The sequence below is a fragment of the Nycticebus coucang genome, chromosome 12, assembly GCF_027406575.1.
Source record: "Nycticebus coucang isolate mNycCou1 chromosome 12, mNycCou1.pri, whole genome shotgun sequence".
NCBI classification, from domain to species: Eukaryota; Metazoa; Chordata; class Mammalia; order Primates; family Lorisidae; genus Nycticebus; species Nycticebus coucang.
The window spans coordinates 73,425,562-73,447,188 of NC_069791.1; the positions used below are offsets into that span (position 1 = coordinate 73,425,562).

Here is a 21,627-nt window from a genome sequence, read left to right on the forward strand (position 1 = left end):
GTGCCCCCATGAGCAACTGCATAATGGGAAAGGCACAATTAATAGGGCTGTGCAACCATCACTGCAATCTAATTTTAAAACGCTTCCCTCCCCCCACAATAAATTCCCATGATCTTTAGCAGTTGCTCTCTATTCTCCACTCGCTAACCCACTCTCCAGCCCTTGGCAACCACCCATCTACTTTCTCAGACAGCAAAATTTAACACAGGTACATTGATCACAAATCCTCAAAATCTACCCCAATATTTGGACCATGATGTGAAATTTGGAAGGTAATTGTCCCATATTATCAATTTGTACTTCAAAACAAAGTTTGGGACCTGGGTTGGGAATGGTGGCTCATGCCTGTTGGTTGATCCCTGTGATCCTAACCTTTGGGAGGCTGAGGTGGAAGGATCTCTTGAGGCCAGGAATTTCAGACCTATCTAGGCAATATAATGAGACACCATCTCTACAAAAAAATAAGAAAAATCAGCCAAGTATGTTGGTGCATGCCTGTGTCCCAGCTACTTGGAAGGCTGAGGCAGGAGGAACACCTGAGTCCAGAAGTTCAGGCTGCAGTTAGCTTGCATTGCACTCCAGCCTGGGCAACAGCGCAAGACCCTGTCTCCTAAAAAACAAAACAACAATTGGAGGCCTGAAACTCAAGCAGGTTTAATTCGCAGTGTATTAGAACTAGATGTACATTTAACAAGGGTGGTTAGTTTAATCTTGCTTTTCACTATTGCTGTTGAAGTTAGCCTGTCTTTAGCTGTTTATACTGGGGCAGAAAACAGTAACTGAAAAAACTAAGGACCACTGATGTCATTTGTGAAGAGTGCCTGATAGGCTGTGCTAGAGGGAAGTTTAGCCCCTGTAAAATGTCACGGATTAAGAATTACATGAGTAAAGAAAAAAAAAAAACTTGGCTCAGTGGCTAAGGCGTCAGCCACATACACCTGGTGGGTTCAAATCCAGCCTAGGCCCGCCAAACAATGACGGCTGCAACCAAAAAATAGCCGGGCGCTGAGGAAGAGAAAAGGAGACTCGCTTGAGCCCAGGAGTTAGAGGTTGCTGTGAGCTGTGATGGCACAGTACTCTACCCAGGGCGACAGCTCGAGGTTCTGGTGCTTTTACTTTTTTTTTTTTTTGTAGAGACAGAGTCTCACTTTATGGCCCTCGGTACAGTGCTGTGGCCTCACACAGCTCACAGCAACCTCCAACTCCTGGGCCTAAGCGATTCTCTTGCCTCAGCCTCCCGAGTAGCTGGGACTACAGGCGCCCGCCACAACGCCCGGCTATTTTTTGGTTGCAGTTCAGCCGGGGCCGGGCTTGAACCCGTCACCCTCGGCATATGGGTCCAGCGCCTTACCAACTGAGCCACAGGCGCCGCCCGGTGCTTTTACTTATAACGTGATTCTTTCGCACCATTGCCTCCGGATGGGTGCCACAAGTGTGGCTACGCGGGAAATGTCAAGTATCACACTGGGCCTATAAAGCACGCAGCATTTTCTTTTTTTTTTGAGACAGAGTCTCATTTTGTCGCTCTCGGTAGAATGCCGCAGCATCACAGCTCACAGCAACCTCAAATTCTTGGGCTCAAGTCATTCCCTTGCCTCAGCTTCCCGAGTAGCTGGGACTAGAGGAGCCCGCCACAAGGCCCGGCTAAGCACGCAGCATTTTCAAATGAGGACTGTTGTTGCCCAGCAGTAGCGTTTCCTCGCGGACGCTGCGCACAGTCGCCCGCGCAGTGACGTATGCGGCGCGCTATGACGCGCGCGCGGCGCGGTGCACGCTGGGATATTTAAGTCTTCTCCGCGCCGCGGAGCCGCGATGTCTCCGGCGGCTGCGGCAGCCGGAGGAGGCGAGTGTCGGCGGCGGCCCATAGCGAGTGTCAGGGCTGGCAGGGGCCGGGGTGGAGGCTGCGGCGGGCCTGCCGGGGCGGCGCTCCTCGGCCTGTCGCTCTTCGGCCTCGTGCTGTATCTGGTTCCGGCGGTAGCTGCGTTGGCCTGGCTGGCCGTGGGGGCTACCGCGGCCTGGTGGGGACTGAGCCGCGAGCCCCGAGGTTCGCGGGGCTTGCCCTCGCTGGTTCGGAACGCGCGACGTCGGCGAACACTACTTGCTTCGCCTCCAGCCAAGTCTGCGGTAAACGGAAATCTCCTCGAGTCGCGGACCCTACTTGAAGGACCTGACCCTGCTGAACTGCTCCTCATGGGCAGTTACCTGGGCAAACCTGGCCCGCCGCAACCTGTCCCCTCTCAGGAGGTTAGGGAACTGCGGGAGAGGCCTAGTCGCCGCCCACCGGCCTGCTCTGCACCTTCGGCTTCACCAACCCATCGTGTACAGCACGTTTACCCCTCTCTCCCCACCCCTCTTCTCCGACCCTCTAGGAGGTCTTCCCACAGGTAAGATACGTTGATTTTCCCACATTCTCCTAGTTAGACTGGTTTTAAATTGAGGACTTGACTTTTAAAACCAATTTTCCTTTTCATCAAATCCAAAATAGAGTCTGTGGTTTTGTTCTCTTTAACAAAACCTTGGTGTGTGTCCGCAGTCTCTTGCCCTCTAACTCTTAGATATTGTGTTGCCAAATATATTTCCTTCCTTCCAGTTCTTAAAACAGCTTGAATTTTAGTGTCTGGATTTAGCAGAATACATGATAAACTACTAAAATAGCTCTACTTTGGGTAAAAATAACATTTTCTTCCAATCGTGTAGTATGTTTGGTTATATTTTTGTCTTTGGACCAGTAGAAGAAATTATATCAGCTACATCTAGCCTGGGCAACAGAGCAAAAGAAATTGTATCAGCAGAGCTCATGGAGATGTTGCCAGGAAACACCTCTTTGATAAAGGCCATCAAAAAAATTTTGAGAGACAGGGTCTCATTCTCTTGCTCTGGCTGAATTGCAGTGGTGGGATAATAGCTGATTGTAACCTTGAGTTCCAGGGCTCAAGGAATCCTCCCACCTCAGACCCCCAATAGCCACAGACCACCAAACCAGGCTAATTTTTGTTTTTCATTTTTTTTAAGGGATGGAGTCTTGCTGTGTTGCCCATGCTGGCTGAACTCCTGGCCTTGAGGAGGTCCCCAAAGAGCTAGGATTACTAGTATGAGCCATTGTGTCCAGGCTCATAATTTGCCCATTTTAATGATGAAATTAAAGAGACTTGCTTTGGAGAAAGTCTCCATTGCCAGAACTAGAGTGCAGTGGCATCATCCTGCGATCAAACAACACTCCTGCTTCAGCCTCCTATGTAGCTGGGGCAACAGGTGCATACCAGCTCACCCAGCCGATTTTTCATAGAGATGGGGATTTTGCTCAGGCTGTTCTCAAACGCTGGGCCTCAGGTGTTAGGATTACAGTTGTGAGTCACTGTGCCCAACCTGAACAGACGTTTTTATTTAGTCCCAATAGCTGAATGATAAAAGAGAATACAAAAAAATCAGTGAAGATGTTAGATTCTTTTTTTTTTTTTTTTTTTTTTGAGACAGAGCCTCAAGCTGTCACCCTGGGTAGAGTGCCGTGGCATTACAGCTCACAGCATCCTCCAACTCCTGAGCTCAAGCTATTTTCCTGCCTCTGCCTCCGCCTCCCAAATAGCTGGGACTATAGGCACCTGCCACAATGCCTGGCTATTTTTTTGGTTGCAGCCGTCATTGTTGTTTGGCGGATCCCGGCTGGATTTGAACCCACCAGCTCCGGTGTCTGTGGCTGGAGCCTTAGCCTCTTGAACCAAGATGTTAGATTCTTGATAAATACATTTAATTGGGCTGAGCGTGGTGGCTCACGCCTGTAATCTTAGCACTCTGGGAGGCCAAGGTGAGTGGACTGCTTGAGCTTATGAGATCAAGACAAGCCTGAGCAAAAGTGGGACCCCATCTCTACTAAAAATAGAAAAACTGAAGCAAGAGTATTTCTTAAGCCCAAGTTGGAGATTGCTGTGAGCTATGATGCCACGGTACTCTACCCAGGGCGACAGCTTGGGACGCTGTCTCCAAAAAAAAAAAAAATTGAATTGAGAAGGTGAACTAGGTATTAAAAATGTTTGACTCTAGGTACATTATCACTGATGATTTAGCACAAAGGATTGAAGGATAATTGAAAAGTTCCTCCCTATACACACCAACAACACATACTTTTTTTCTCCATTGTAGTTTTATTTGCATGGGCAGGGTTTTTTATTTCCCCTCTAATTGTTGAAGTCCACCTGCCCTTAGATGGAATAAGGGAAAGTTGCCAAAAAAAATACTGTATTCTGTTGATTAGAAAGAGATTTATTAAGCCCTTTGGAAGATGTCTTAACTCGTGGTTATTTAGCCATTTAAGTTTTCTGACATTCTTTTAAGCTTTTGTTTCATGATGTTTCTCCCATTCTCTGCAGGGAGTATGGGAGTTTCTCAAATCGATTTGTAATAACACCTCGAAGACGATATCCGCTCCAGCAGGCCCAGTATTCGTTTCTGGGGGTACTTCCCACAGTATGCTGGAATGGTTGTCCAAAGAAGACTGTGTTATCTGTTCGTAATTCCAGGATGGGAATTAGCCCAGTGACTGTGAGGATTGCCCCTCCTGACAGGAAATTGACTCGTTCTACAATGTGAGTATTACTATTGGAAGAGTACTGTCTCTTTTGTGTCCTCTTCATTCTTCTACACTTGTTCCTCTGACAGAAAAACTATAAGGAAAAAAAGTAACAGGTTATTTGAATGAGAAGCCCTAAATTCTAGTAAAATCTTTTTTTTTTTTCCATTTTTTGCCCTCGACAGTAGCTTTAATTGCTAAGAACAGTTTCTACGATTATAGATTATACTTTTGCCTTTTGGTTAGCTTCTGATTTTTTAGTAACCTGAGTCTGTGCTACATAGCATGGTAATTAATAACTATTAGAGTCTTTTCTTTCATTACAGGCCAGAGCAGGTAATCAGCTCAACACTGTCCTCACCATCAAGTAATGCCCCAGACCCATGTGCAAGGGAGACTGTCCTGAGTGCCCTCAAAGAAAGGAAGAAAAGGACAGTGGAGGAGGAAGACCAAATATGTGCTGATGGCCAGGAAAATAAAAGAAGGTAACAGTCCCAATTTCCCTTTCAAATTGTTGAAGTCCATTATAGAGACAGCTGTTCAGGGCTAAACAGACTTTCCATGTGGACTCCTGAGAATTCAATGAAATACAGAATATTACTATAAAGGTGCAGTGACCAACTCTAGTTTGTTTGCCTTAATAGGTACTCTTTTTTGGCATTCATGAAAGAGCTAGGTAATAAGGGTTTCAGTGCTGTTCATTTCCTAAGGCACAGGTTAAATGTTATAGTTTACCTTTTCCATAAGTTGTAGCGATAAGGTGACAACTATTAGCCATTTTACCCTCTACTTTGGGTGCAAATATTTAAACTTTTATTTTCACATTTGAATACTCAAAGTCTTCCCTTCACATTTGGTGTTGTTCAATTATTTGGGTAACCACCAGTTTAAATGTCGTAATTGTGCTTAAAGAAATACTTGTCAAAGGAAAGTGAAAACTAGAGTATGGTAGAGTTATCAGTAATGACAATAAAACCAATCTGGCTTATATGGTAACTTAATGAAAATGCAGTAAACGGTTTCCTAAGTATGGAAAGAAAGAATGTTTAAGTGGTTAGTTGTGATACAGAACTATTTGTGGTTTTCCACGGAATCAGTTAAAGATTCCACTCATTTTTTTAATTCAGCAAATATTTGTTGAGGACCTACTGTGTGCCAGACCCTGTTCCAAGTACGGTGGATAGAGCGGTGAATTAGATGAAAAACCCCTGCTCTTAGGAGGGAGACAGACATTTTTGAAAAATGATAGTAAGATAAACATGGTAATTATAGAATGTTAAGTGTATAGAGATTAAAAAAACAGAGTAATTAGAGGGGATTGAGAAAGGGGCTTCTTTATATAAAGCAGTCAAGAAAGAGCTCGAAAGAGCTCTCTGAGGAGACACTGGATTCCACACCTAAAATAATGAAATTGTCCCCATTACCTAGACTAGATTATTCGCATTCAATAGTTTCAAAGTTGGCCATCTTTGATAATGTAGATGACAAAATTAGGTGAGGGAAATCTTTTTTTTTTTTTGTAGAGACAGAGTCTCACTTTATGGCCCTCGCTAGAGTGCCATGGCCTCACACAGCTCACAGCAACCTCCAACTCCTGGGCTTAAGCGATTCTCTTGCCTCAGCCTCCCGAGTAGCTGGGACTACAGGTGCCCGCCACAACGCCCAGCTATTTTTTTTTGGTTGCAGTTTGGCCGGGCCCGGGTTTGAACCTGCCACCCTGGTATATGGGGCCGGCGCTGTACCGACTGAGCCACAGGCGCCACCCGATGAGGGAAATCTTAATAAGTGCAAGTATATTTGTGTAATTCAGGAAGATCAGGTAGGAGTAACTAGAGGTGGGAATTAACAGTTGTGGCAAGTTTGCACTAATGTCCACTAAGCAGGAGTGGCAGGGGGTATAGAGAAAGCAACACTTATTCTTCTTATCCAAATAGATTTCTCATGTTCTCCAAGGTAGTAATTTTTCCTAAGCCTAGTGAGCCGGTAAATACAGATTCTGTATTTATTATCTTTCCTATAAAATCCTGTAAGCAGTGATTGCACCTGTGCACCATGCATAGGCTCTTTATAGGTGACATAATAGACCTTTCCCTAAATGGCTTGAGAACCTCTGGAGCACTGTGAGACACGTGGGTTGGTCCCTCACATGTTTTTTTTTTTGTTATATATATATTTTTAATTTGTGGATGGTGGAGTGTTAAATTTATGAGTTAACTTTAATGTGAAGTTGGCAGATAAAATAATTGGTACAGCTGAGTCTTGAAGTATTTTTATACTGTCCTTATTACCAGGACAGTTTTAGGTTAAGTTTACCTTTTAGATGCTTAGGGATTTGAAACAACCTTTTTCTTGTCTTGCATGGAATCTGTACTTCATAGAGATAGTGTAGAGTCTCAGTAATATGAGAAGGGAAAAAGGAAGAGTACATGTGAAATTTACTAAGTGTAGAATATAAACATCTTAACACAATAACTAAGAAAATGCCGTGAAGGCTATGTTAACCAGTTTGATGAAAATATTTCAAATTGTATATAAAGCCAGCACATTGTACCCCATGATTGCATTAATGTACACAGCTATGATTTAAAAAAAAAAAAGGATGGGAAAAAGTCACATCATTTCATTGAGAATTTTTTGATTTATCACAGGCGCCATGATAGCAGTGAGAGTGGACAGTCAGCATTTGAGCCCCTGGTGGCCAATGGAGTTCCCGCTTCTTTTGTGCCTAAGTAAGTGAGAGTCCATCTGGACAAAATATCAACTATGTATTTAGAAAAATGACATCATGAAAACAGTTGCCCTGTAGGATTTTCCCCTTTTCTTTTTGCATCACTTAATTCAGGTTCATATCTTTGAAATTAGGGAGGAATATTTTGAGTAACTTGTCACAATTAACTACTGTCCAATTCCTTTTACTATTTTAGCATTATGGTGAGTGAAATGTGCTATGGCCAAGAGGGTTTCTAAATATATTTGATAACCAAGTATGTAAATTGTAAGGTTTGTGCAAAGGATAAAATGTAACAATATGAAATTTAAGGTTAAGTTTTAACTTTAAATTGTCGCCCTTGGTAGAGTGCTGTGGCGTCACAGCTCACAACAACCTCCAATTCTTGGGCTTAGGTGATTCTCTTGCTTCAGCCTCTCGAGTAGCTGGGACTACAGGTGCCCACCACAACGCCCAGCTATTTTGTTGTTGTTGTTGTTGCAGTTTGGCTGGGGCTGGGTTCAAACCCACCACTCTCGGTATATGGGGCCTGCACCCTACTCACTGAGCCACAGGCACCGTCTAAGTTTTAACATTTTAAAAATACACTGGAGGAAGAATTAGATAGAAGGGGAAATAGCTTTGAAGTATGTTTTAGGAGACTTAGGATGGCTTATGTACTTAATTTGACTCAGCAGTATGATGTGGCTGCCAGAAAAGCTTATGTGCTCCTAGTTAGTACTGTTAGAAGAAAGATTAGAATGAGGTGGGTGGATAGTGGTCCTGCTTTCCTTTGTTCTCAGACTGTCCATGAAGCATTGTGTTCAGTTCAGCATATTGCACTGTGAGAGAGAATGTACGCAAACTGAAATCCATTTCCAGTGAAGCAACAAAGATGTTAAGGAGATTTGCAATACCCTCAGGGGGGTGGGTGAAATGGTTTGGGAAGTGTAGAAATACTAGCCCACAGGAGGAAAATCCCAAAGGAAATAAGGGAGGAGTGGATAATGGTGCCCCTAAAACTAAAGGACTGTCACATGAATGAGGCAAAATAACTTACATGGTTTGGCTTTAGGATTCTTGGGTGAAAGTTAGAGGAAATATATTTTAATAAGAATAAACAGGCTTATGGTTGACATGGATCACTCTAGGAAATAGAAAGTTGTCTACATAGTAACAAAGTTGGATAACTCCCACAAGAAAGATATATAGGGAATCTTTCATTTGGAGGTTTAAAAATTGGTTCCTCCTAACTCTTGATTTTTTTTTTTAAACAGCTTTATTGAAGTATAATTGATGTATAATATGCTGTTACAGTGTATGATAAATTGTAGCATATATATACACTTGTGAAACTATCACCACCATAAATTTAATAAACACATCATCACCTCCAGAAGTTACTTTGTGCTTCCTTATATCCTCCAGTCCTTCCCCATTCCCAGGCATCCACTGATCTGCTGTCTGTTGTTATAGATTAATGTGCATTTTCTAAAATACTATACAAATTAAATCCTACAAGATCAAACAATTAAGTTCACAAACTCATTTTAGAAAAAGTACTGTGTACCTCATTGCTGATCATCACTATGGTCACCTTTGAAATACTCCCTTTGGGAAGTCATGCAACTTCAAAGCACTTTTTCTAGAATGCATTTGTGAATTTAATTGTCATACCTGGTACTATGACAGCTCTAATGGCAACTGCAGAAAAGAAGTTCCAAAATTGTTGTGAAAGATGGAGTAGGTGCTGGTGTTAGTGCATAGCTTTCCAAGCAGAATATTTCATAGGTGACCATAGTGATATTCAGCAATGAGGTATTTAGCACTTTTTCTGGGATAAGTTTGTGAAACTTAATTGTTCAACCTTGTATATATTTAAGTTTTAAATCTTTGGTTTTCTTCTGAGTATGGTGCTCATCCACCCAACCGGGTGGATTTCCTGAGCTCACAGGTTTAAGACCAGCCTAAGCCAGAGTGAGACCCCATCTCCAAAAATAGCCGAGCATTGTGGTGGGCACCTATAGTCCCAGCTACTTGGGAGGCTGAGGCAAGAGGATCGCTTGAACCCAAGAGTTGGAGGTTGCTGTGAGCTGTGATGCCACCGCAATCTACCATGGGTGACGAAGTGAGACACTATCTCAAAAAATAATAAATAAATAAATAAATCTTTGGTTTTCTTTGCTGATTTTATCAGTTCAACAGCAGAAGTTAAGAGCATTATCCTCTTCATGTTTGTCAAGAAAGGTATCATGACCATGGATGAAACCTTCAATAGTACATCTATTCATCTTCTTTTGTTAGGCCTGGGTCTCTGAAGAGAGGCCTCAATTCCCAGAGCTTAGAGGACCACTTGAATAAGAGATCTCGCACTTCTTCTGTGAGCTCCTTGGCAAGCACGTACACAGGTGGCATCCCTAGCTCCAGCCGCAATGCCATTACCAGTTCTTACAGCTCTACTCGAGGCTTCTCACAGGTACAGCTCTTGTGGGGGGGAAATGGGTTCTCAGCATTCATTAATGTTTACTAACCACCTTCTATCTGTCAGAAATTAGGATCGTCTCTAAACTAACAGAAGATACAAACCTTTTAATGATAAACATAGACCAGTGCAATAGACTAGAAAGCCCAGGAAGTAAACCAGTGCACCTGTGGAACCCCAATACAAGACAAAGCTATTATTACAGATGAATGGATGAAGAATAAACAATTCATAAATAGTATTAATGTGATTGAAAAGGTAGACTTGGTTTGGATTGCATTGTATCATCCTTTTTTTTTTTTATTTTTGATTTAGAGACAGAGTCTCATTTTGTTGCCCTCGGTAGAGTGCTGTGGTGTCATAGCTCATAGCAACCTCTATTCTTGGGCTTAGGTGATTCTCTTGCCTCAGCCTCTCAAGTAGCTGGGACTACAGGTGCCTGGAACAACACCTGGCTATTTTTTGTTGCAGTCTGGCCAGGGCTGGGTTTGAACCCCCACCACCTTCGGTATATGGGGCCAGAACCCTACTCACTGAGCCACAGGCGCCACCCTACATTGCATCATCAAAGGGATTTATCCTACAGGCATTTAGAATTTAGTGAAAGCTTCTTAAATGAGAAGTGGTCATAATTCTTTTTCAGAAAGAGGATTGGAGCATTGTATAGGGAATAGAGCAAGCTTTGCTACCAGACACACTGGGTTCAAATTATGGCTCTGACAGTAGTTATTGGTTCTTGGGCAGGCAAATCTCTTAACCTCTCTTTCTCATCTGTGCATGATTATTGTAATGATTAAAAGTAATGTTTGAAAAGCACCCATTATAGTGCCTATAAGTGGGTACCAAATATATAGTACCTAGAAAAAAAGATGAAGCATGTATGGAGAAAATTTTCTTTTTCTTTCTTTCTTTTTTTTTTTTGTAGTTTTTGACCAGGGCCGGGTTTGAACCTGCCACCTCCAGTATATGGGGCCAGTGTCCTCCTCCTTTGAGCCACAGGCACTGCCCTGGAGAAAATTTTTTGAGTGAAGAAAATTTTGAAACAAGTTCATCAGCCCAGAGGCTCTGATAGTACTATATATGAAAGGTGAAAGCTAAGCCAGAGTAGTTGTGGGAATGAAAAAAAAGGATGATAAGAAGCTTTACTTGGAGCACTTACTTTATGTTAGGCCCTACATTAAGCATTTTATGTAAATTTCTTCATCATCACAACAGCCTTATTAAGTACATACTTCTATTTTTTAAATCTTTTTATTATGTAAAATTTCAGATGTACATAGGAGTGAAAATATAATGACCCTTCATATAGCTTTAGCAGTTAAGAGCATTTCATCAATCTTGTTAACATCAATTCTTGCTCTTGTGTTTTATTTTTATTTTTTAAAATTTTTATTTATTTTAAAATAGAGACAGGGTTTCACTCTTGCTGAGGCTGGTATCAAACTCCTGAGCTCAAGCTGATCCCCAGAATGCTGGGATTACAGTTGTGAGCCCCGGAGCCTGGACTGCTCTTTTCTGTTTTAAAGTAAATTGCAAACCTATCATTGTACCTATAGGCACTTCTTTGTCTTTTTAACTGTTCAGACTTCTTCTAAAACATTAATAGCCATAATACCATTATCTTCCCTAAATAATAACTCTTTAATATTACTTAGTTGATCATACTCCTCACTTTGTCCCGCTTGGTAGAGTGATGTGGTGTCATAGCTCACAGCAACCTCAAACTCTTGGGCTTAAGAGGTCCTCTTGCCTCAGCCCCCTAGTAGCTGGGACTACAGGTGCCTGCCAGAACACCCAGCTAATTTTTTAGAGATAGGGTCTCGCTCGTGCTCAGGATGGTCTCGAACTCCTTAGCTCAGGCAGTCCACTCAGCCTCAGCCTCCTAGAGTGCTAGGATTACAGTTGTGAGCCACTGTGCCTCACTCTGTGTTTTTTTTGTTTTTTTTTTTTAAGATAGGGTCTTGCTCTGTGTTGCCCCCTGCGTGGAGTGCAGGGGTGCAACCATAACTTATGCAACCTGGAATTCTTGGGTTTTCCATGTAAATAGATTTTTGGATCCTAAAACTTGATTAGATTAAAATTCAATTATTTTGGCCAGATACTCGATAGGTTTCCTTTTGTATCATATCAGCATGCAAATAATATCTGATTTCCCAATTTCAGTGATACAAATATTGATCTTTGGATTCAGGTGTTGTTAATTTGATTCATCCATTTCAATATATCTGTGAGCTTTAGTCTCACTTTGTCACCCTTGGTAGAGTGCTGTGACAATGTAGCTCACAGCAACCTCAAACTCTTGGGCTCAAGAGATCCTCTTGCCTCAGCCTCCCAAGCAGCTGGGACTATAGGCCCCTGCCACAATATCGGGCTATTTTTGGAGATGGGGTCTCCCTCTTGCTCAGGAAGGTCTCAAACTCCTGAACTCAGGCGATCCACCCACCTGGACCTTCCAGAGTGTTAGGATTACAGGAGTGAGCTACCACACCTGACCCGTGTCTGAGCTTTTCACCTGATGATTTTATCAGCCATTTATCGACATCTACTTACCCTGTTTCCCCGAAAATAAGACATCCTCCAAAAATAAGACCTACTTACAGGAAAGATAAGACGTCCCCTGAAAATAAGACCTAGCGCATCTTTGGGAGCACACCTTAAAATAAGACACTGTCTTATTTTTGGGGAAACAGGGTAGATGTACTGTTAAACTAGGTTGCAAATGGTGATACTCTTATTCCCCCTACACTTACTAAAATTTTATATGGAAGAACAGGCCCTGCCTAGAGGCTTGAATGACCAGATAGCTAAGGTGACCAGTGAGGTTTTTGCTTTTGTTATCTTTAAGAATGTCTTGAGTTTTTGTAAACATTTCATGTTTTTTAATACATTATAGTTATTATTTTTGATGTACAGACTTCCAGCTTCAGGCTGTGGGAACCCTTTTAAACTGACCTCAACAGTCTTTGTTTTGTTTTTGTTTTTGTTTTTTTAGGACACATTAAAATTTGCTTTAATACATTTTTGGAGGGAAAAAATCACACTTGTAGTGAATGAACAAGAAACATTTTTACGCTATTATTTTTATCTACCATGCCATGAATTCATAGGGAAGAGGTTCTAGTAGCTCAGGGAGGCATCTTGCCATTGAATGTGCAAAAGTGTTGATTGAATTTTGAATTCCTGGGAAATAGGTTCTAGCACCTTGTATCACTGTTACATGGGGCCTATTGGTTATCTTGTGTGCTATGCTGTACACCTATTATGCCATGAGCTCGTGGGGAATAAATAGGTTCTTGCACCTAAAAACACGGGTCCACTGGTACTCCTGTGTGCTATATTATATCCTTATTATGCCATGAATTTATGGGGAATGGGTTCTAGGAACTCAGGCTCCTTTCCATTGGTTCTCACAAAGCGTACTTCTCTGGGTGGAGCAGGCTGGCGCTTCAGTTGAACCCAGGTACCTTTCTCTTTGGCTTCCTTCTTTTTCTGATCATTTTCCTTCACACATTTCAGGAAGCTATCTTGGCTTTTAGAGTGCTTAATATGCTCAGTACGAACATTAATCCTCTTGCCAAGAATCTTGCCCTTAACTTGTTTGTTTACAACAATGCCAACAGCATGCTGGGTGACATTGTAGACTTTTCCAGTTTTGCCCTGGTAACATTTGTGTGGCATGCCTTTTTGAACAGTACCCATTCCCTTGATGTCTACAATATCACCTTTCTTGTAGATTCGCATATATGTGGCCCAAGGAACAACTCCATGTTTTCTAAAAGGCCTAGAGAACATGTATCGGGTGCCTCTCCTCTTTCCCTTTGTGTTTGTCATTTTGGTGAATTACTGGAAGATGGCGTCTCCAGCCGAAAGGCTTGACCTCAGCCGTCTTTTATAGAAAGCTTTGTTGTGGGCGGCGCCTGTGGCTCAGCCGGTTGGGCGCCGGCCCCATATACCGAGGGTGGCGGGTTCAAACCCAGCCCCGGCCAAACTGCAACCAAAAAATAGCCGGGCGTTGTGGTGGGCGCCTGTAGTCCCAGCTACTCGGGAGGCTGAGGCAGGAGAATCGCTTAAGCCCAGGAGTTGGAGGTTGCTGTGAGCTGTGTGAGGCCACGGCACTCTGCCGAGGGCCATAAAGTGAGACTCTGTCTCTACAAAAAAAATTAAAAAAAAAAAAAAAAAAAAAGAAAGCTTTGTTGTTCCTCTGCCACTTCCCAAAAAGTCCATTTCCAACCTAGAGTGAGTCAACTCTTTTGGCAAATAGCTTTGGTTTCTTCCATTTGGAAATGGTATTTAGAAACTATAGTCTACATTCCAGGAGACAGGAGATATACCAATGTAGAAAGAGGAATGTAAATAATTAATAATGGTATTTCAAATTTAGATTTACATTGACAGGATTTTTTACATAATTTCTTTGATTTTATATTTTTATGTATTATACAAAATATGTTGATCCATAGTTATTTATTTGATTGATCCTAGGGCACACAATTTCAAAATAACAACATCAGTGTCGTTATTAACGTAAGACTTCTGAAGTCAGTTTAAGGATTATATATCTTTCTGTGAATGCTAGGGTTTTTACATTATTATTTTAAAGTAAATGAATTGTCAGTTACACTACCAACTTTATATCGGTAATTTCATTTGTTCAAGGTATTTGAAAGTTCTGGGGATTTCTGTTTTTCTTTTTGAATTATTTAAAATACTTCAATTGGGCCAGGCATAGTGGCTCATGCTGTCATCCTAGCACTCGTGAGAGGCTGAGGCAGGTGGATGGCTTGAGTTCAGGAGTTTGAGACCAATCTGAGCAAAAGCGAGACCTCATTTCTACTAAAAATAGAAAAATTGAGACAAGAGGATCTCTTCACCCCAAGAGTTGGAGGTTGTTGCGAGCTACGACTCAGTGACACTCTACCCAGGGCAACAGCTCAAAAAATAAATAAAAAATGAAATAAGGGGGGGTACCTGTAGCCAAACTGCAACCAAAAAAAAAAAAAATTAGCTGGGCATTGTGGTGGGCACCTGTAGTCCCAGCTACTTGGGAGGCTGAGCCAGAGAATCATCTAAGCCTAGGAGTTGGAGGTTGTTTCACTTTGTTGCCCTACAGCACTCTACCGAGGGCAACAAAGTGAAACTGTCTCAAAAAAAAAGAAAGAAAGAAAATACTTCAGTTCTAGAAATCATGCACTAAAACAGACACTCAGAGAAATCCAGTGTCTATCACTTTCCTCTCCACTTCATTACTTTTTGATTATCCTCCATTTTTTTTTTTTTTTTTTAGAGACAGAGTCTCACTTTGTCACCCTTGGTAGAGTGCCATGGCGTCACAGCTCACAGCAACCTCCAGCTCCTGGGCTTAGGTGATTCTCTTGCCTCAGCCCCCTGAGTAGCTGGGACTACAGGCACCCGCCACAACGCCCAGCTATTTTTTTGTTGCTGTTGTTGCAGTTTGGCTGGGGCTGGGTTTGAACCCACCACCCTCGGTATATGGGGCCGGCACCCTACTCCCTGAGCCACAGGTGCTGCCCAATCCTTCATTTTTTTTAAACTGCATGCAGGTAATAAGTACGTGTATTTATCAGCTCCTACTTTATAACATTTAAGGTACTGAACGATATATATAGGTTTGAACCTTGCTTATATAGTAGAAGCCACACATAGCAATACATAGAAATTCATCTTTTTGCTTAACAACTGCATAGTCACTTTAGGCTCTATTGATAAACCTTGGGTTATTTCAGTCTTCTACTATTATAAATAGTGCTGCAAAGAATATTTTGTTCCTATGTCATTTTGCTCTTGGCAGTTATACTTTAGGAATACATTCCTAGACGTCATATTCCAAGGTCAGTGTTTAAATCCTCTCTCTACAGAACGTGTACCATTTAGCATTCCCATTAGCATTGTATGAGAGGGATCATTTCTCCACAGCCTCACCAACAGATTAGGTTATCATAGCTTTGGATTTTACTAAGTTTACAGTTGAAGAATAGTATGTAGTTTTTGTCTCTTATGAATAAGTTTTATCATCTATTCATATGTTTTTTGTTTTTTTGAGACAGAGTCTCACTATGTCGCCCTTGGTACTGTGGCGTCAGAACTCACAACAACCTCCAACTCTTGGGCTTAAGTGATTCTCTTGCCTTAGCCTCTCGAGTAGCTGGGACTACAGGCGCCCGCCACAATGTCTGGCTATTTTTTGTTGCAGTTGTCGTCATTTAGCTGGCCTGGGCTGAGTTCAAACCCGCTAGCCCTCCATGTATGTGCCTGGGGCGCCGTAACTACTGTGTTACAGACACCAAGCCCATCGGTTCATATGTTAATGATTATTTTCCATGACTATTGGTTCATGTCTTTTGCCCATTTTTCTGAAGGGTCTTTTTTCTTCTCTTGTTCAAGAGTTTTTCCTGTTTTAGAGAAGCCTATTCCAGACAAACTGAAGTTTTAAATATAAGATAGAAACATACACGTACAGTATTAGAGGAAATAAACTTCTCATGCATTGCTGGTGAGAGCTTCCATTGGTACAATCCCTCTAGAGCAGCGGTTCTCAAACTGTGGGTTGTGATCCCTTTGGGGGTCTCCTGCATATCAGATATTTACATTACGATTCATAACAGTAGCAAAATTACAGTTATAAAGTAGCAATGAAAATAATTTTATAGTTGGGGGTCACCACAACATGAGGAACTGTATTAAAGGATCACCACAGCATTGGGAAGGTTGAGAACTGCTCTAGAGGGCTGTGTTGCAGGAATTGCCAACCTTAGGGATGCATATGCTCTTTGATCCACCAGCTGTACCTTTAGAAAGTTATCTTGCACATATGCTGACATGTACAAGCATTTCATTGTGGCATTATTTTAATAGCAGGATTTTAGAAACAGTGTATCTTTTCAGGGGAGCTGGTTGAATAACTTAAAGTGTTTTTATAAACTGAAATACTGTGTTACTATTAAGAATATGGCAGTACTCATCAATGATCTCAAAAATAAATGAAAAACAAGGTGCAGAACTTTATGTAGAGTTTTTATTATTTGGGCTGCTGATACCTTTAATCTTTTAATATTCATAGAATGGGCCAGGTGCGGTGGCTATAACCCTAGCACTCTGGGAGGCCATGTCAGGAGGATTGTCTGACCTCACAGGTTCGAGACCAGCCTGAGCCAAAGTGAGACCTGGTCTCTAAAAATAGCTGGGCATTGTGGCAGGTGCCTATAGTCCCAGCTACTTGGGAGGCTGAAGCAAGAGAATCACTCGAGCCCAAAAGTTTGAGGCTCCTGTGAGGTATGATGCCACAGCACTCTACCGAGGGTGACAAAGTGAAACTCTGTCTCAAAAAAAAACACATAGAATGATTCTGACATACATTAGAAACTGGTAATAATTATTGAGACAAAAGGGAAATTTACTCTTTACTGTATACTCTCGGAATCTATGACATGTAAGTATTACCTCTCGGTTTTGGTTTTTATTTTGTAGAGACAGCGTCTCACTTGCTAACATATTGATTGGGAGTACCTTTAATCTGCTAATGATTATTTTGGTTAGAATTGACATTTTTTATTTTTTAGAGACAGAGTCTCATTTTGTCACCCTTGGTAGAGTGCCGTGGTGTCACAGCAACCTCCAGCTCTTGGGCATAGGCAATTCTCTTGCCTCAGCCTCCCAAGTAGCTGGGACTACAGGCACCCGCCACAATGCCTGGCTATTTTTTGTTGCAATTTGGCTGGGGTTGGGTTCCAATCCGCCACCCTTGGTATATGGGGCCTGCGCCCTACTCACATAGGCACAGGCACCACCCAGAATTGACATTTTTTTTTGTGGTTTTTTGGCCGGGGCTGGGTTTGAACCCGCCACCTCCAGCATATGGGACTGGCGCCCTACTCCTTGAGCCACAGGCGCTGCCCAGAATTGACATTTTTTAATATTGAGTCTTCTAATCTATGAAGATGGTATATCCTTCATTTATTTGTCATCTCTAATTTCTCTTTATAGAGGTTTTACTTCTCTTCCGTTAGATTTATTTCTAGGTACATGTTTTTAATGGTGCGGTAAAGAGTATCTTTAAAATTTGGTTGTCTGTTGCTGATGTGTAGAAATTCAACTGATTTTGTAGTCAGAAAGTTTGCTAAATGTTGAATATTTCTATATTCTTTAGGATTTTTGTACATACAATCATGTTGTCTTTAGTAATGACAGTGTTTTCCTTTTCTTTTCATTCTTACACTGTTTTGTTTGTTTATTCCTTATTGTGTTTGGCTAGGACTTTCAGTACAACATTGAGTAGAAGTAACAGCAAACATCCTTGTCTTTGTTACACCTGGAATATGTGCTTATGTATAGTTTGTGAACTAGAGCTACAACACTATTTTCTGATAATTGTTAAATCAAGTTGTCCTCGTTCCTGGGTAAACCTTACAGTTTACAATCATCTCTGGCATTTCTTTTTTTCTTTTTCCTTTGAGACAGAGTCTCAGTCTATCACCCTGGGTAGAGCGCTGTGGCATCATCATAGCTAACAGCAAGCTCAAACTCTTGGGCTCAAACATCCTCCTGCCTCAGCCTCCCACCTAGCTGGGACTGCAGGCACCTACCACAGTGATGCATGGCTAGTTTTCCTGTTTTTAGTAGAGATGGGGTCTCACTCTTGCTCAGGCTGGTCTCAAACTCATGAGCTCTAGCAATCCACCCATCTTGGCCTCCCAGAGTGCTAGGATAACAGGTGCAAGCCACTGCACCCAGCTCACCTTTGGCATTTCTGACCCTTGTTTTCTCAGGCATGTAGAACCTTTAGTGTACAGGGTACTTTGGTTAAAAATGTAAGTCCCAGACAAAATGTCTTTCAAAGTTTCACAGTTGACTGATGAGCAAACGTGTAAAAACCAGTGAGCTGGTGTTAGGTATTTGAAGTGATTGATAATGCCATACACACACACACACAGTAGAACCTCCATAGTTGATTACCTCCTTACATTTACCTCAAGTTGACCTGATTTTCATAGACCAGACATGTACATATCAGTGCAGTAGGCCTGTGTATTGACCAGTTTGTTGCAGTCTCTTGAGTGGTCAACTTACAGAGTTTCTGCTGTATGTGCATTTCTGTATGTATGTTTTCAGTCATATATATATATATATATATTTGTTCATTCCTTAGAACACTTTATTAGACTTCTCTGTTTTGCTCTTTTATATCCCTGTAATCCCATATTTTTTAAACCCCTGTGCTCTGGTCTTTCCAAATGACTCTTTTCTTGTTTCTTATTCTAAGATTAACTTTTTTTTTTTTTTTTGGCCGGGGCTGGGTTTGAACCCGCCACCTCCGGCATATGGGACCGGCGCCCTACTCCTTGAGCCATAGGCGCCGCCCTCTAAGATTAACTTTTAAAACTGTTATTGATGTGACCATTTTTTTCAAGGTCATTCTGGGCCTTAGGTTTCCTGATCATCTTATAGAACTTTTCTACTGTTTCATCACCTTTTAAATCCCTCTTTTCCTCTTGTGAATTCTTTTGTTGTTTTCTTGTTTGTACTTAGGTAATGCAACTGTTACAGGGTAAGAAATCACTAGAAGCTCTTCAAGTAGGACAGAAAGGGTCTAAGGTGATAGTTTAGTATCTTTGCAAATTATGCTCACCTCTTATAAGAATATTTGCAGAGTCAGCTACTTTGTTGCTTTCAAAGGAAGCATAGAAGAAAACACTATCTTTGATGTCAAAGACTTGCCTGATACAAGGGACAGATGTATAAATTATTTTATCACATAATAAACAAATGTTGCAGAAGTCATAAATACCACGACAGAGTATTTTAAAAAAACAAGTTTAGTAAATAAAAACTGAACATTTAATGAAAGTAAACTAAATTAGTTTATTGGCTTACCTTCACTGGACAGTTTCCTAATTTTATCCTTTCCATAGAAAGTCCCTGTACACATCATAGCTCTACCACAACTGAATGTAACATTCCACTTTTTAATATATGCAAAAGAACATTTATTCCTTTTATTATTATAGTTAGCATTCCATTACTTTTCTAGACTCCTTGTTGTTTTACTTTTTTGCTTCCATAATTGAAACTGGCAATTGGCTTTTCTTTTCGAGGATCTTTTTTTCACAGAAAAATACTGTGTTAGTCACTTAAAAGGAGACTTTTTATGCAGCGATGAATAGAACCACAAAGTTAGGTTGATGGTCAGATGCTAAATTATCAACTGGTGCAGTCATGTCACTCTTGGTTTGACTTCTAGCTCTGGAAGAGAAGTGGCCCCACTTTGTCACCCTTCTCTAGCCCGGCCTCATCCCGCTCCCAGACACCAGAGAGGCCAACAAAGAAAATAAGGTAATAAGCATTCTTCTGCAGTTATCATTTGCTGTATTAACAAATGAGAGGTGAGGGAAGGAGGGAAGTGTACTTAGCTCTTAGGATTTATTCTCCTCTGACTTGGAGGAGCAAAGAAATTAAGTCTTAGGAGAAGGGCAGTGAAGTACCCACCTGAACTACTCTCATCTCTAACAGACTTATGGCTGTCTGCCTCTTGCTCCAGCAGAGGGGTCAGGGTGCAAGAGCAGAGACCACTCAAGGATAGAGTCGTGGCAGTGAGCAAGAGCCTTTAGGTTCTTGACTTTAGCTGACCCCCTAGGTCCTTACAGTTGGCTGGAACTCCAGTCCCTCAAGGATTAGATCTGTGTCTAGATCTCCTAGGAACTTGGCAGGTTGTGAGGAAGATTTTTTTTTTTTTGAGACAGAGACTCAACTATGTAGCCCTAAGTTGAGTGCAGTGGTGTCACAGCTCACAGCAACCTTTAACTCTTGGGCTTAAGCAATTCTCTTGCTTCAGCCTCCCAAGTAGTTAGGACTACAGGAACCCGCCACAACGCCTGGCTATTGTTGTTGTTGTTGTTGCAGTTTTTGGCTGGGGCTGGGTTTGAACCCACCACCTCTGGCACATGGGTCCGGCGCCCTACTTGTTGAGCCACAGGCACCGCACAACGCCTGGCTATTTTTTGATTATAGTTGTCGTTGTTTGGCAGGCCCAGGCTGGTGTGCATGTGGCTGGTGCCCTAGCCACTGACCTACAGGCACCGAGCCACGAGGAAGGTTTTGAAGATTCTTGTTTTGTGGTTGTTATTGTTTTTTTTTTTTTCGAGACAGAGTCTCACTTTTATCGCCCTTGGTAGAGTGTCGTGGCATCACAGCTCACAGCAACCTCCAGCTCCTGGGCTTAAGTGATTCTCTTGCCTCAGCCTCCCCAGTAGCTGGAACTGCAGGCGCCTGCCACGATGCCTGGCTATTTTTTGTTGTAGTTTGGCCAGGGCCGGGTTTGAACCTGCCACCCTCGGTATATGGGGTTGGCACCCTACCCACTGAGCCACAGGTGCCACCTGTATTGTGGTTGTTTTAAAACAAAGGTTTCTCCATGGCCTCCATGAGGTGCCTCCCATCATTTCTAAAGTAATTTTCTTTTGACTTTTTTTTTTATCCTGACATACTGAGATCATAAATCATGGCCCTCATGGGTGGTAGCCAATTGGTAGCTCAAGAGTATAAGAAGTTACTGAGTACTTTGGGAAAGCTTTCTAAATTCTGCCTTTTCTTCCGACAGAGAAGATGAGTTATGTCATCATTCCAGTTCTTCAACTCCATTGGTGACAGACAAGGAGTCCCAGGGCGAAAGGGGTAGGTTGCCGAGCCAACAGTAGTGGCTGAGAGTTTGGTGGTAGTAAAAGTGTTTAATGGGGAACATTTAGATTAACACCTATTGAAAAAATATATTGCATATTACCTTGTCTGGGGCATGGTAGCTACAGAGGGGTTTCCTGTCCTTCAAAGGTTTGTAGTCTGGTAAAACACAACTGTTGGATAGAG

At 42.0% G+C, this 21,627-nt stretch overlaps 1 protein-coding gene across 1 annotated transcript in view; it reads left to right on the top strand.

The window, feature by feature from the left end:
• Positions 1 to 1,787: 1,787 nt before the first annotated feature.
• Positions 1,788 to 21,627, top strand: part of POM121C (POM121 transmembrane nucleoporin C) — a 29,076-nt gene continuing 9,236 nt past the window's right edge. Inside the window, exons 1-7 of the mRNA XM_053556194.1 lie at positions 1,788 to 2,384; positions 4,365 to 4,580; positions 4,891 to 5,049; positions 7,213 to 7,293; positions 9,576 to 9,747; positions 20,009 to 20,100; positions 21,365 to 21,438. Of these exons, the coding sequence (XP_053412169.1) occupies positions 1,813 to 2,384; positions 4,365 to 4,580; positions 4,891 to 5,049; positions 7,213 to 7,293; positions 9,576 to 9,747; positions 20,009 to 20,100; positions 21,365 to 21,438 (1,366 nt within the window). The 5' untranslated portion in view covers positions 1,788 to 1,812. The remainder of the gene's footprint in view (positions 2,385 to 4,364; positions 4,581 to 4,890; positions 5,050 to 7,212; positions 7,294 to 9,575; positions 9,748 to 20,008; positions 20,101 to 21,364; positions 21,439 to 21,627) is intronic.